Genomic DNA, 16,338 nt, shown 5'->3' on the forward strand with positions numbered 1-16,338 from the left:
CAGGCAGCAAGCTGGTCATGCCAACCCGAGAGCCTGCTCACTCTTCCCACAGTGCAGCTGCGCCATCTGGGGCTGACACGTGTGAAGCATCATCGGGCTAGGCCAAGGAGAAGAGTCCCGGAGCAAAGCAGGGTGTTGCAAGGAGCGGTGTTTGTGGTTCCGCAGAGAGAACCCTGCCCTTCGAATCACCTGGGAGCAGGCGTGGTGCTAAGCAGCTTTCATAGGAGACATAAATCCAGCATGCAATGTTGCTGTACATTGTTAAACTGCTGAAGTTCTACCCCAGAGGTGGCTGCATTCCAGGGACTGCAGGTAAAGTGATCCCTGGGTACATGACTCGTAAGGCAAGTTGGGATGAAAGGTGCTAGAGGAAGATATATTATTGGCACTGCAGAGGTTTCTCCAGCCCTCACTTTGTGCACGGACACTGCTGCCTCTTCTCCCCTCCCCCCGCCCTGCACGACTTCATTCACTCGTGTCTCTGCATTCGGCGCTGACAGCGCCTGGCTCAGGCTGACAGGGGCTGCACCGATCAATGCATCACTTTTATTTGTGTTCTTGCCTTTTTTCAGGGGCAGGGAAGAGATTGCACAAAGCCCCATGGAAAGCACCAGCTAAGAAGATCAAACACAGTGACACAATTTGCTCATTTGCATTAATTTTTGGTGTGTGGCTTTATGAGCAGCCCCCCTCCCCTGGGGTTTAAAGAGTGTGGAAGGGGACTAGACGGTAGATCTGTGAGAACACGGCTTGACCCTCCCTGTGACACGAGCCAGCGGCTCACTCCCATGGCCCCAGCACTCCCGGACCGTCTCTGCTTGCCCAGCAATGTGCTCTTCCCCAGCGCCAGCTACTCCCAGCTCCTCCCTCCCTCTTGCAGGGCACACTCTGCACCATGCAGAGGGGAGAATGCAGGGGGTGACTTGCAGACACAGAGGTTGCTGGGGGCTGGGCAGAGAGAGAACAGCCAGGGCCAGGCGGTCACTCACCCAGGTCAGTGCCTTCTGCCCTGGAAGCCCTGATCTGGAGCAGAAGGGAAGTTGGACACCCTGATGACAGAGGAAGTAAATCAGATTCCCAAGGACTGCAGGGTGCAGAGCTCCGAGGCTGTGTCTCAGCCACCCAAGCGAAGCAGCAAACCCAGCTTTGGGGAACTGCTTAGCAACTGATTGGATCTAAAAATAAGAGCCATTTACTGAATCACCAGAGAAATGCTTCAGAACTGCTTGGAAAACATATTCCCCCAAGCCTCTCCCTGAGCTCTGACCTCACCTGGGGAGCCCACGTGGACAGGCCAGCGGCAGAGAGATGCTCAGGCCAACTTGAGAAATGCCTCTTTAATTCAGCCTGATGGGGGCTGATTGACCAGAGGGGGGAGCAGTGCTGGCCTAAGGCATCCAGGTTTAGGCCTGAGGGAGTCAAACTCGCCATCTCCCCTTCAGAACACGGCCTCCCCCTCCAGCTTGCCATCCCCGCTTTCGGTCCCCAATCCTCTCTTTGGCCTCCTCTCCCCTGGGGAACTGCAGCACGCCCCCTCCCCCCCCCAGCAGCGAGCGCCCTAGCGCAGACAGAGCGCTGGCGAGCTCACTGCCACATCAGACAAAGCCATGTGGCGGGCGTCTGATCCTGGCTGCACCCCACTAGCCAGCATCTAAGGCGGGCACAGGGTGCTGCTGCGTGCAAAGCCTGGCCAGCGTCAGGCACAGGGGAGGACAGCAGCTTAGCCCCCCGTTATACAATAAGCTGCCAGGCCTCACCCCAGCTCTCATGCCTGCATTCCTCTGGGGTCCATGGTCCCGGAGCAGCCCTTCGCAGCTGATCCAATTGACACAACTTCTCGCCTGTGGCCTGCAGCAGATTCTTGTTGGCGCTGCTCGGCCTGGGCTCCTGCCTTTGTTGTGAAAGTGTCTCACAATCATTTCTGTCTGGTGCACCCAGCCCCTTGGATGGCGAGTGGGAGGGTTCTTCATCTGTGGTTTCACCCTCCTTTATCCACAGCGACTCCTGCGCACTAGGCTCCAGCAGCGAGCGAGAGACAGGCAGCGCCGGCTTCGGAGTCGGGAATGTCACAAAGCACCATCTCCGAAAATCTCCCTCCCGCCCCCCTTTGAAGCATCCTTGGAGCTAAAGGAAGAGACGGGCCACCTGTTTGCTGCCCCGCACGGGGAGTGAGCAGATGGAGATGGAAATGAGAGAGGTGGAACCAGCCCTCGGCAGTGAGTTTGGTTAAACGCAGCTCGCAGCGGGGGCAGAATGAGCCTGGAACAGGGGCCAGGCGCATTAGCAGAGCTACCGGGGGCCAACGGGCAGAGTGGAGTAGATGGGGAGCTTACAGGGCATGGTGGGGGCAGGGGAGACGGCCGGGAATGGAGCAGGAAGAGGTAAGTAGGCCAGAGCCGGATGGGGACTCAGGCCTGGAACAGAAGGAGACTGTGAGGGCTGCGGCTGGCGTTCAGGCCTGAGATGACAGAGGGGACTCACTGAAAGAGCAGGAGCCCAGGGCGGGGCTGCAGGGCGGGACTGAGGGGCAGTGGCAGAGCTGTGCGGGGGGAGCGGGGAATACCCTGTGCTGTGCCTGGCTTTTGGCAGTTTGCACGCACATTTCTCCATTTTTGCCATGCCCGTATGCCCCGCTCTCTGTCCCAGGGCAGACGGGTACAGCGCGGGGCCTGGGCTCAGCGGTTCAGTCTGAGATTCGGGACTCCCCCGACAGAGCAGGTAAAGCCGTCGGAGGCTTCCATCATGGAAACGTTTTGGTCAGTAGGAGGCAGGCCCCCCAGAGCCCCACACTATGGCCCCACCTCCTCCCATGCGGGGGGGCAAGGAGCTCTGGAGCAGGTCGTGCTCACCACCGCAGCGCCTCCTGCTGGTTGCTCCAGGAATCAGCTCTGGCCGACTCCGGATCGCCCTCTGCAAGTGGTGTCTCACCCGTTGTCTGCTCTGCTGTTTCTGCTCTCGGTGGGGGCCCGTGTCGCTCCCAGACCGCAGCGTCCTCCTCAGGGCACGGCCCTCCGGCTGTCTCCCCTGCTTCTGGGAAAGCCGGCAGTCCTTCGCCCTGCTTCTCGCCGCAGAGGCGAACTAGAGCCCGTCGTCCAGCCCCTCGCTCAGGGCAAGCTGCACGCCTTTAGCTCAAGCCTGCACTTGGGGGGGCTGCAAATAGTCCATCGGGCTGGGCTCTGGTTCAGAGCAGGGCAGGACACAGTCACTCACTTGGGCCTGTACCCAAGGCTGGTTACCGCAGGCTTTCCTTCAGCTCGCCTGAGGCAGGGGGAGACGCCACCCAGGGGGATGCAGGTCCCCCCACTCCGCTGCGTCCCGGCCTAGGGCCCCAAGGGTGGCGGAGGGGGCTGCCACCGCATCAGCCATAGGCGTCAACTTCTCCCGGTGCCGATGGGAGCTTGACCTCCCTGGCCCCAACTCCCCCTCCTGCCCCTGGCCCGCTCCCATTCCAACCCCTTCCCCAAATCCTCATCCCAACTCTGCCCCCTCCCTGCTGCTACTGGACTCCTTCCCCAAATCCCCAAATCCCCGCCCCAGCCCCACCTCCTTCCCTGAGCGCGCTGCATTTCCGCTCCTCCCCGCTGCCTCCCACAGCTTGTTACGCCGCGAAACGGCTGTTGTGCAGCAGCAAGTGCTGGGAGGAGACGCGGGGACGCAGCGCGCTCAGGGGAGGGGGAGGAGGTGGAGGTGAGTTGGGGCGGGGGGGGGGCGGGGAGCTGCAATTTTTCCCCATGGCTGCTCCAGGGAGGTAAGGCACTCGGAGGGGGGGGGGGGTCAGATGCTAGCAGAGGATCTGCTGGGGTTGGGCTAGAAAACAGTCCAGGCCAGCAGTCTGCTTCCTGTGGGGCTGGGTCAGTCCAGGGGCTGGGGGGCTAGGCCAGTCGTCTGCTCCCTGCGGGCCCGGGTCAGTCCAGGGGCTGGGGGTCTGGGCCAGTCGTCTGCTTCCCCCGGGTCAGGTCAGTCCAGGGGCCGGGTGGTCTGGGCCCGTCGTCTGCTTCCTGCGGGGCCGGGTCAGTCCAGGGGTCCAGGAGGTCTGGGCCAGTTGTTTGCTTCCCCTGGGGTCAGGTCAGTCCAGGTGGTCTGGGCCAGTATCTGCACTCTGCGAGCCTGCTGCTGTCTCCCAGTGCAAGAGCTCAGGGGAAGCATCTGTCCCCTCCAGTGGCTGGCTGCCCATTGAGCTTTTATACTCTTAGCCCCGTCCCTTGGCTTCTGGGGCGGTAGGGCTCCACCCACAAGGGTGTGGAGCCACCCTCTTCCTCTGTGTCTGGGGAGGGCCAGACCACCTCGCTACAGGCTCCCAGCTCCCCCTGGGTGCAGTGGCAGGAGTGCAAGGGGGAGCAGCAGCGCCTGCGTGTGAATTGTCAGACTGGCTGAGACCCTGGTCCATCCGGCCCAGGACCCATTTCTGACAGTATCCTGCACCAGGAAGATGCAAGAAAATCGCCCCCCCCAGAGGCTCCTGCTGGGGCAGGGCTGGTGGCTCCCCCAGAGAAGTGAGTCCTGAAATGAACACCCCACTCCCCCACATCCCAGGCATAGCTCCAGGCTCTCTGCAAATTCAGGCAGCTCCTGGATCTGGTGCTCTTGGATCACATTTGGAATGGCTTTCTTTGCAACCACAGGGCTGGATTGATAGATACTGAGGCCAGACGGGATTGCTGTGATCCTCTGCTCTGACTCCTGGCTAACGCAGGCAGAGGACAGCCCTGAATTCATTCATTCATTCCTCATTCATTCACTTCAGAGCTTTGAGAAAAACATCCCATTTCGATTTAAAAATTGCCAGTGAAGAAGAATCCACCACCACCCTGGATACATTGTTCTACTGGTTAATCACCCTTGCTGTTAAAAATATGCCCCTCATTTCCCATCCACCTGGGTGAGTCTAGCTTCAATTCAGAGCCATTGGAGCACATTAGCGCATTTTCTGCTAGCCTGCAGAGCCCCACCAAAGATCAGGCTGTGATCAGTCACCCCTTAACCTGCTCCGTGTTCAGCTACAAGGCAGGTTTTCTAGCCCTTTAATCATTCTCACAGCTCTTCTCTGACCCCTCCAATTCATCACCAGCCTTCTGCAATTGTGGGCACCAGCAGTGGTCGCATCACTGCCAGATCCAGAGGTCAGATAACCTCTCTGCTCCTATGCAAGATTTCCATTTGTGCATCCAAGGATCCCATCAGCAGTTTTGGCCCCAGCGTCGCCCTGGGAGCTCATGTGCAGCTGATTTTCCACCACGACCCACAATGTACTTAAGAAAAAAAGGGCAAGCTGAGATTCTGCCATATTCACCTGACACAGGAGCTGGGGCTGTCTATAGCTGTTGTGCCTTTATCCAGTGCTGGAAAGGTAAGCAAGGGCCCTCCTGCACAGTACATTGGCTCAGCTGTCCCCCTGGCAATGAGCAGCCCTGGCATGGCCTTGTCCCCCTACCAGGGTCAGCAGAAAAAGCTACGTTTCCAGCAAGCGTCATGTGCAATGAGTCACTCATCCAGTTCTAAATGACCAGGGACTGCTCAGCTCCAGCTCCGCCGATCAGAGATCACGCCAGGCGCTGGGCGCTTTCCAACCCGCCCCCCGACGCAGATCACTTTCTTCAGCGAGCACCACGGATGCCTTAATCAAAGCTCTTGGCTCGCTCCTCGCCCGGGCCTGGGCTGATTGCAACTGATGAACTGCTGCGGCAGAGGCTGGTGGGTGCAGCAATCAGCCTGCTCGGGGGCATTTGCAAGGAGAATCGAGAGTGACGTTGCACCCCATAATGCTTTAGAGAAATATGCTTATGAATGTAAATATGACATAACTGGAATATGTTTTATGCTGCATATGCCATGCAACATCTCTCTGCAAAGGTTATGTTCTACTGCCTGTATTCTTCCTATTCGAATGCGTGTATCATTTTTATATCTGAAGTTATGAGGGTTGGCTCTGTGCTTGTATTTAAAGTGTTTGCTGTAGGAAGCACCTAAGGCAGATTTGGTCAACATAGTGTGAAGGGGTTATTCAAGTAATTGGGAGCACTAGGCCAGCAACGGACCTTGATAGACGCCAATCCACATCTGAGCTTTGCTGAGAACGTTCGGGCTAACATGATGTCCACCTGTAAAGAACTGAGTCATGCATGGCCAGGGAGGAACTGGTTGAGAATTTGAAAGTAGAAGGCAGCTTGGGTGAAATCATAGAGTTCCTGATTCCAAGGAATGGTAGGAGGGAGAACAGCACAATAAAGACAATGGATTTCAAGGCAGCAGATGTGCAAACTCAGGGAGTTGGTAGGTCAGATCTGATGGGAAGCAAGTGTAAGGGGAAAACCAGTTTAAGAGAGTTGGCAGTTTTTCAAGGAGATGTTACTAAAGGCACAAGAGCAAACTATCCCACTGCATAGGAAGTCTGGCAAGAGACCACCCTGGCTTAACCAGGAGATCTTCAGTGATCTAAACATCAAAAATAAGAGTCCTACAAAAAGTGGGAACTCGGTCAGATGACAAAGGATGAATATAAACAAATAACACAAGCAAGTAGGGACAAAACTGGAAAGACCGAGGCACAAAATGAGATAAAACTAGCCAGGTAGCAGGAGAACACCCTACGAATACATTAGAAGCAAGAGGAAGCCAAAGGGCAGAGTAGGCCCATTACTTAATGGCAGGGGGGAAAATGTGGAAATGACAGAGGTGCTTGATGACGTCTTTGTTTCAGTTTTCACCAAAAAGGTTAGTAGCGTTTGGACATCCAACACAGCGAACGCCGGTGAAAATGAGGTAGAGTCAGAGGCTAAAATAGGGAAAGAACAAGTTAAAAATTACTTAGATAAATTAGATATCTTCACATCACCAGGGCCTGCTGAAATGCATCCTAGAATACTCAAGGAGCTGACCAAGGAGAATCTGAGCCATTGGCAATTATCTTTGAAAAGTTCTGGGAGACAGGAGAGATTCCAGAGGACTGGAATAGGGCAAAAATGGAAAATGGAAATAAGGACAACCCGGGGCATTACAGACCAGTCAGCTTCACTTCAGTACAGGGAAAGATAATGGAGCAAATCATCAAGCTATCTATCTGCAAACGTCTAGAATAATGATGTGAGAAGTAACAATCAGCAGGGATTTATCAAGAACAAATCATGTCAAACCAACCCGATCGCTTTCTTTGACAAGCTAACAAGCCTTGTGGATGGGGGGAAGCGGTAGCCATGGTATATCTTGACTTTAGTAAAGCTTTTGATACTGTCTCGCATGACCTTCTCATAAACACACTAGGGAAATGCAACCTAGATGGAGCTACTATAAGGTGGGTACAAAACTGGTTGGAAAACTGTTCCCAGAGAGTAGTTATCAGAGGTTTACAGTCAGGCTGGAAGGGCATAACAAGTGGGGTCCTGCAGGGATCAGTTCTGAGTCTGGGTCTTTCAATAACTTCATCAGTGATTTAGATAATGGCATACAGAGTACACTTATAAAGTTTGTGGATGATACCAAGCTGGAAGGGGTTGCAAGTGATTTGGAGGATCAGATTAAAATTCAAAATGATCTGGACAAACTGGAGAAATGGTCTGAAGTAAATAGGATGAAATTCAATCAGGACAAATGCAAAGTGCTCCACTTAGGAAGGAACAATCAGTTGCACACATACAAAATGGGCAATGACTGCCTAGGAAAGAGTACCGTGGAAAGGGATCTGGGGGTCACAGTGTATCACAAGCTAAGAATGAGTCAACAGGGTAACACTGTTGCAAAAAAAGCAAACATCATTCTGGGCTGTATTAGCAGGAGTGTTGTAAGCAAGACACGAGAAGTAATTCTCCTGCTGTACTCCTCGCTGATTAGGCCTCGGCTGGAGTATTGTGTCCAGTTCTGGGCGCCACATTTCAGAAGAGATGTGGACAATTTGGAGAAAGTCCAGAGAAGAGCAACAGACATGATTAAAGGTCTGGAAAACAAAGGTTGTTACAAGGAGGAGGGAGGTAAATTGTTCTTGTTAACAATGGGCTTAAGTTGCAGCAAGGGCGGTTTAGGTTGGACATTAGGAAAAACTTCCTACCTGTCAGGGTGGTTAAACACTGGGATAAACTGCCCAGGGAGGTTGTGGAATCTCTGTCCTTCCTAAGTGGAGCACTTTGCATTTGTCCTGACTGAGCAGGTTGAACAAACACCTGTCAGGGATGGTCTAGTTATTCCGTAGCCCTGCCATGAATGCAGGGGACTGGACTAGATGACAGCTCGAGGTCCTGTGACGAAGTAGGGGGCTTTCTTGGGGGTTTCTGTGTGTTCCAATGGGTTGCATGCAGAGGAGATGGGACTCAGTGTCCCCGGGGGTTACTGGTTTAACATGCATCTGACGAAGTGGGTATTCACCCACGAAAGCTCATGCTCCAAAATGTCTGTTAGTCTATAAGGTGCCACAGGATTCTTTGCTGCTTTTACAGATCCAGACTAACATGGCTACCCCTCTGATACTTGGTTTAACGAGGTGAGGGGAGAGGGAGTTTGTTGGTACAGAGGACCGGAGAGGGACTCGGGACCCCGGTTGATGGCCTGGAGGATGGAGGCCCCAGCGACTGGTGACCTGGTGACCCAGAGACCCAGCTCAGGAGACACAGCTGGTTCTGGCCAATGGAAGGATAATGGGTTGCGGAGAGAGGACCCTGGTGACCTAACCAGCCGGTTCCAGCCAGAGGGACCAGAAGAGGGATGAGAGAAGAGGGGGCCCAGGCCATCCTGTTTACGACCCTGTTTCCCTGGAGACAAGACAATGGACAGAGGGGGTTTGGGGCTGGGGATCTCAGATGCTCAGCTGGAAAGCAGGGGGGCTCTGGGCTGGAGAGGGGGAGCAGACAGAGCCCACCTGGACGCAGGGGGACTGGGATGTGCTGTGCTGAGGGAGGCCAGGCCTGAGGCCCTGAGAGTTTCCTGTGCTGGGTTCAACTCTCAATAAACCCTCCTGTTTTATGCTGGCTGAGAGTTGTTCCGGTCTAGAGAACAGGGTTGCATCAACCCCTGCAGGGGTGAGGAGGCCCAGGGGGTCCAGAGCGCATGGACTCCCTGAGGGGGCCCATGGCGAGAAACAGGTGTGCTAAGGCTCAGAGAGGTGCGGCTCCAGGACGTGGAGGGGCCTGACCCTGAGAGAGAGAGAGAGTGGACCCCCGAGAAGGGCTGTCTCACTGGAAGAGGCACCCCTCACGGACCACACGGGGGTGCGAGTGGGCACGATCTGTGAGTCCGTGACAGGTTCCTTCCAGTCTATGATTCCCGGGAGTTCGGTCCCAGCCATCTGCACAGCGCATGCAGCCATCAGGAAGGGTCTGTGACTCGGTGCAGGTGCTGGTAGCCAGAGCGGCCACCACAGCGAACTGACTGGACCTGGGCGGCGGTTTTCAGACTTTCCCATTTAAAGAGAAAACAAGACTTTTATTTTTCAAGAATGTCATGACGTGTTTGCCAAGCAGCTCCAGCACGTGCACGCGTGCCCAGGCCGGACCTGTGACAGCCAGCAGAGGGCAGCGGGGAGACGTGGGTCCTGCCCCAGCTGCACGCGTGTGGCACGGCAGCCGGCACGGAGCGAGGCTCTTCGACAAGTCACGTCTTTGCAGGCTTGGCTGGAGGTTTTCAGTCACACGCAGTGTTACGAACAGGAGTCTTTATGTGCTGAAAACAACAGCCCACCTAGTGTTTTGCCATCACCACATTATAGGTAGGGCCCTACCAAGTTCATGGCCATGAAAAACGCGTCACGGACCATGAAATCTGGTCTCCCCCCGAGAGATCTGGTCTTTGATGTGCTTTTACCCTCTACTATTCAGATTTCACAGGGGAGACCAGCCTTTCTCAAACTGGGGGGCCTGACCCAAAAAGGAGTTGCAGGGGGCTTGCAAGGTTATTTTAGAGGGGGTCACGGTATTGCCACCCTTACTTCTGTCCTGTCTTCAGAGCTGGGTGTCTGGAGAGCGGTGGCTGCTGACCAGGTACCGAGCTCTGAAGGCAGCACCCCGCCAGCAGCAGCACAGAAGTAAGGGTGGCAATACCTCAACTCTCTCTGCAATAACCTTGCGACCCCCACGCCCCACAACTCCTTTGTGGGTCAGGATCCCTACAATTACAACGCTATGAAATTTCAGATTTAAATAAATGAAATAATGAAATTTACTATTTTAAAATGCCTACGACAGTGACATTCACCAAAATGGGCTGTGAATTTGGTAGGGCCTAGTTATAGGCAAACAAGACTTCACTGTATGCAGGCTCTTACGCGTAGAATAGTTTAAACAAATGGTGGCGCAAGTGCCCTGGTCCCCGTCCGCTGCTCCCTCCGCGTCTGCTGCTACTAACGTCCCACGCTGCAGTCAGGTTGGACGTGCGACGACCCCATTTCCCATGCAGTGTATTCAGCACCCAAGCTCAGGGCTTATGCAGCTCAGAAATACCCTAACAACTGGGGCTGCGGGACAGGAGCGTGGGCTAGGGCTGAGCAAAGAATCCATTTTTCCGTTCGGAGCTTGAATAAAATACAAAACAAATTTAGAAACAAAACTCATTTTGGATTGGCTGAACCAGTCACAGATCTGGAACAAAACCCATTCGACTTCGCATTTCCATTTGGGAGTCTTTTAAAAAATGTATAAATCAAATGTAGGCACATGCTGCCCTGAAACGTCGCCTAGGACAAAGCGGCGGAGTGGGTTGCAAATTCTGAATTTGTCTTTGGTTTTTTGGGCCAAAACTATTTGCCAAATTTGACCTGAATTTGCAAATGTTTCATTCAACCAGAATCTGCATTTTGGAGAAAAAAAACCGATTTGGGTGAAAAATGTTGCCCAGACGTAGTGTGGCCAAAACCTCCAAGGCTTCTGTGATGAACTGGGAATGTTCTTAATGTTTTCTCTGAATACTGTGTTGGTGCCTTAGTGTCCCCTATGCAGTTCTTAAGTATCTAAGTGGTGGGATAAGGGGGTGTGATTGCTGCAGAGCAAAGGACCAGTGCACCAAAATGCCTGGCACTCTGTCTCCTAGCAACTGATGGCCTGGGCCCCTCCTCTGCAAAGGTGCCAGCTGAAGGTGTTGGACACAAAGAGATCAGGTGACCTCCTGGCCCGGGAAAGGGGTTGAGCAGAGGAGGAGGGGCTGGAGGGGGTGGTTAGTCTGGAGCTGGCTGACGGCAGATGCGGGGGTCTGGCTCACTGCCCCCAGAATGGACCCGGCCGAGGGGTCTGGTTCGCTGTATCTACAAGCTCTGTTTTAGACCCTGTTCCTGTCATCGAATAAACCTCTGTGTTACTGGCTCGCTGAGAGTCACATCTGACTGCAAAGTGGGGGTGCAGGACCCTCTGGCTTCCCCAGGAACCCGCTGGGGCGGGCTCACTGTGGGAAGCGCACGGAGGGGCAGAGGATGCTGAATGCTCCAAGGAGAGACCCAGGAGGTGAAGCTGTGTGAGCTTCTTCCCCTGGAGACAGTCTGCTCCAAGGGAGAGGAGGCTCCCCAAATTCCAGACTGGCTTTGTGGGGAGCAGTTCCAGAGCATCGCCCTGGGACTCCGTGACAACCGGTGGCAGCGGTGGGATGTACTGCACCCCGTGAATGGCGCTGCTTGCAGTAAGTGACTGGGGAACAGTAAAACAAAGGAGGGATAACGAGGACCAGGCATGCTGAAGGCTCAGAGAGGGACGGTTTCAGGGGGCAGTTAACCTCTGGGAGTGTGTGACCAGCGAGAAGGACTGTTGGAGTAACAGGGTCCCCCTGAGGACTGCAGCTCGACCCTGGCAAAGAGGTGGTGATCACGAGAAGGGGCTGGCACACCAGGGGTTCTTCCTGGAAACCATGGAGGAGCCAAGAGCACACAGGCCTGTGAGTCCAGAGCCACTTGGGAACAGTGAAGTGATGGCCTGTCACCATCTCCTTGAGAAGGACATTGTGATCCTGTGCACAAAGAGAGGGTTACGCATGGGGACGTTCACCAAGGCACAGTTAATCGTGCAGCTGGAGGAGGAGGACCGCTCTGAGGAGCAGATTCCTGGCCCAGATGGGGCTACAAGAGGATCTGGGAGCAGCTGGAGCAGCAGCCAGGCATCCCCGGGAGTCTGGTCCTCAATCAGATGAGGGTCTTCACGATTGGGTTCCCCATCAGGAGATTGGAGACGGATGGGATGGGAGCAGAGCCTGAGAGAGCAAGAGGACCGTGAGAGAGAGCAAGAGGCTGAGGAAAAGCTGCAGGAGAAGCAGCAGCAGCATGGACTGGAGATGGTGGAGCAGAGAGACATAGGGGGCTGCCCAAGGGTCAGTGGGGAAACACACCTGCGGGGGCAAGACCCTGAGACAGAGAGAACTGTGGTGGTGCAGCCCCAGATGCTGAGGGACTGTGGGACCTGGGGTGAAGGTCCCTGGGGTGAAGCCCCTCGCCCTGCCTATGGCCCAGATCCCTGTGCAGACCCAGGAGGGGTTGGGCTGGCTGGTAGTTGGGGTTCTCCAGGATATCGGCTGGGAGGCCCTGTTGGGGGGTGACTGTCTCCCCTTGGGACAGGATCCAGACCCCGCTCCTGTAATGGCCGAGGGTTTGAATTCAAATCCAGGAAACCAATTGGCTGGGATGGAAATGGTCAGTGAAAATGCAAATAACCTGGCTGGCAAGGGGGAGGGGCTGCTGGGCTCAGGATACCTGCCTACCTGTAACCAGCCCCCTGGGGCTGAGGGGGAGGCAGAGATGCTCCCCGCCCCCCTGCACACTGGAGAGGGGGCTCACGCTGGTTCTGATGCTGGGACCAGAGCAAGGAGCTCGCTGCCTGCCCCCACTGGGACTGCAAGGGCAGTGCTGAGCACGGGGGGAGCCAAGACCCCAGCTGAGTGGGGGGACACCCAGGCAGGGCAGGTCAGCTGCCAACCAGGTTTGCCTGGTCCAGACGTGCTGCTGGGAAGTGATTACACAGCAGGGAGGGAGCTACCAGGGACAGGGCTCAGGGGGGCTGTGACCCCAGGCCCAGCCAGCGAGAGGGAGCAGGTCCCACTCCCTGCCCCAGCTGCTGAATCCCAGACTGAGCTGCAGAGGGATCCCTCCTTGGAGAAGCTGCGGGAACTTGCTGGCCACAGCGCTGCAAACCCCCTTGGGGAAGGCTGCAGGGACAGAGTCCTGCCGGAGAAGGGATTCCTGTACCGGGAATGGGCTCCCCAAGGGGAAGTAAAACTGGGGGGGGATCGTGAGGCAGCTGGTGGTGCTCCAGGAATCCACAGGGTTCTTCCCGTTCGAGCTGCTGGATGGGAGGAGAGTGAGGGGACCCCTGGATCTAAAAGGGGAGGACTGGGAGGAGAAGGGGGAAGACCCCCTGGGGGATCTCTTCCCTGAGGTGGGAGCCAGTCTCCCCATCAGGTGTTCTCCGTTCAGAGTCACTGGGAAAGTAACCCAGATCCTGGAGAGAGAGGTCAAGGACATGCTGGCTTTAGATGTGATCCAGCCGTTTTACAGCACACGGGCCTCACCCATGAGAGACAGGATGATCTGGTTTAGTGGGGACCATCGGAAGCTTAAAGCCATCACGGTGTCTGATGCCAACCCTATGCCTAGGCCTGGGGAGATTCTAGACAAGCTGAGGGGGATGGAGAACTTGGCCCTGGCAGACACTGATAACATGTGCATCTTTAGCCAGACCTGGGAGGAACAGGTGTCCCAGGTGAAGAGGGGGCTGGGCTGCCTCAAGGAGGTTGGACTGACGGTAAAAGCTGGAAAGTGTAAGGTGGGGACGGCAGAGGTGTTGTGTCTGGGCCACAAGGTGGGAAGCGGCTGCCCAAGCCCAGAGCTGGCCAAGGCCAAGATGGGGGCTCTTAACCAAGAGACCCGAAATCGCAGACCAGAGGGCTGGGAGAAGACCCCGTCCCAGTTTGAACCCCAGGGGTACTGGGGTGGCAAAGGGTGTGGGCCGCATAAACCTTCCCACGTGCGGCCTGCGAGTGCCATCAAGCACACCCGAACTAAGGGAGGGCGTGAGACTGGACTGTCCTGGTGTAACTCACACCAAGGAATGGGAGAGATGCTGGGGCATCCATGGGAACCTTGGTGGGTTCGAACTTCCTCAGGTCACTGGCTGGAGTGACCTCGCTCTGTTCAGTCTTGAAGGGGGGAGAGATGTGACGAACTGGGAATGTTCTTGATGTTTTCTCTGAATACTGTGTTGGTGCCTCAGTGTCCCCTATGCAGTTCTTAAGTATCTAGGTAGTGGGATAAGGGGGTGTGATTGCTGCAGAGGAAGGGGCCAGTGCACCTAAATGCCTGGCACTCTGTCTCCTAGCAACTGATGGCCTGGGCCCCTCCTCTGCAAAGGTGCCAGCTGAAGGTGTTGGAGACAAAGAGATCAGGTGACCTCCTGGCCCGGGAAAGGGGCTGAGCAGAGGAGGAGGGGCTGGAGGGGGTGGTTAGTCTGGAGCTGGCTGAGGGCAGATGCGGGGGTCTGGCTCACTGCCCCCAGAATGGACCCGGCCAAGGGGTCCGATTCGCTGTACCTACAAGCTCTGTTTTAGACCCTGTTCCTGTCATCGAATAAACCTCTGTTTTACTGGCTGGCTGAGAGTCACGTCTGACTGCAAAGTGGGGGTGCAGGACCCTCTGGCTTCCCTAGGACCCCGCTGGAGCGGGCTCACTGTGGGAAGTGCACGGAGGGGCAGAGGATGCTGAATGCTCCAAGGAGAGACCCAGGAGGTGAAGCTGTGTGAGCTTCTTCCCCTGGAGACAGTCTGCTCCAAGGGAGAGGAGGCTCCCCAAAGTCCTGACTGGCTTTGTGGGGAGCAGTTCCAGAGCATCACCCGTGACTCCGTGACAGCTTCTTAGCCCCTGAACTAGGGCTCTTCAAAGCATGAAGGCTGACAGGCCCTGCAGCCAGTGAGAGTCCTGCTGGAGCCCCAATTCCTGCTGCTAATCGTCTTTCTTTAAAAAGAAAAGGAAATCCCCAGATAAAAAAATAACTTTGTCAACTTACAGTTAAGGTTACTCCAGTGAGTAACAGTAACTTGATGTTTTACGTAGCAATTGTAACTAACTAGCTTGATTTAGAATGAGTTATACAGGAGCTGCTCCACAAGGGAAGCACTTACAGCTGGGGAAAGGAGCACAGTGGGGAAGGGAAAGGCGTGACAAAGTGTCCAATCCATTGCACCCTTCCTAGAACCCCAGCACTAAAGGGATATGTGTACCCTGGCTCCCGGGCCTGCTGCCCTTGTAAAGCCCAGGCCCTTTTAACCGTAGTGGCCTGTGGATCACAGACAGCTTAATTTCAAGGTTGAGTAGCCGCCATGTGTGTTAATATGACAGCCAGAGAGTCTGCCAGGAAAAGTGGCATTGACAAGACCTAACTCTCGAATGGAATTAACACGCCCGTTGTTTGTAATGAAATCTTATGGGCCTCCTCTCTATCTCATAGCGGGCACTGAGCTATTCGCTCCCCTGTGCAGGTCACCTCTGCGCACCCCGCAATGTGATTCATTTCTTGAGCCCGGGGGACACTGGCCGTTCCATTCCTGACTCTCACTTCTTGCACCTGTCACCCTCTGCACAGGGACAGCTTGTCCCCAGCATCGAAAGGCAGCAGCCTCTGGGGCAGGCATGGCAGCACACAGCAATAGCACCCAACAACCGCCAGGTGACACATGCCCCAGGCCTGGGGGGACTTAGGGGCTGTCAGTGTAAGCGGCAGAGTGGGAATCTACCTCCTGCCTCAGTTCTTAGTGCTCAGTTACAAGACAGATGGATGGAGATAGAAAGGCCACGTCGCCTTTAATGAGCCCAAGCAATCAGGGTCTTGGGATTGCAGCTTGGCTGAATGAAGGGACCCCACAACCTCTAGCACCATGTGGCAGCATTGGCTCAGCGCTGGCTCACGTAGAGCGCCCCCTACTGACCCAAGGGAGGCTGGTGGGTATATGGGGGGAGGCAAGTGACGGGGGATGGAGCAGGGGCTCTCAGAGGCGGGGGTTTCCTGCTTCTCTTTCAGCCAGAGTCGGTTGCCAAGATTTCTTCCTAGCGACAGATGAGAAGGATTGAAAATCAATTTGCCGCACCTAGTCCCAGCTGGGCCTGGAATTAAGGTCCCCCAGGACTATTGCCATAGTCAGCTAAGGTCAAGCCCAGTGGCCGCAGCAAATGAAATCAGCTTTCCCGGGGCGGGCCTGGCTGGGCCTCCCTGTGGCACATGAGCTGGGGAGGGAGCCGGGTACCAGCCTGACCCGTCAGGGCTGGGCTAAGAGGGTTGGCGGCGGAGGGAGGACTGTCAGGAGCAGTGCACAGGATTTCAAGGAGGATGGGCGGGACGTGGGAGGTTGCAGGGGGTTTGTGCGGAGAGTCCCCTGGGCTGGTCATTGGAGCATGGTGCG

General features: G+C 55.6%; 1 protein-coding gene across 1 annotated transcript in view; it reads left to right on the forward strand.

The window, feature by feature from the left end:
* Positions 1-14,350, forward strand: part of LOC127053435 (uncharacterized) — an 86,711-nt gene extending 72,361 nt beyond the window's left edge. The window contains exon 2 of the mRNA XM_050958173.1: positions 14,332-14,350. Coding sequence (XP_050814130.1) covers positions 14,332-14,335 — 4 coding nt within the window. The 3' untranslated portion in view covers positions 14,336-14,350. The remainder of the gene's footprint in view (positions 1-14,331) is intronic.
* Positions 14,351-16,338: the final 1,988 nt, after the last annotated feature.

This window comes from Gopherus flavomarginatus, chromosome 6, assembly GCF_025201925.1.
Source record: "Gopherus flavomarginatus isolate rGopFla2 chromosome 6, rGopFla2.mat.asm, whole genome shotgun sequence".
NCBI classification, from domain to species: Eukaryota; Metazoa; Chordata; order Testudines; family Testudinidae; genus Gopherus; species Gopherus flavomarginatus.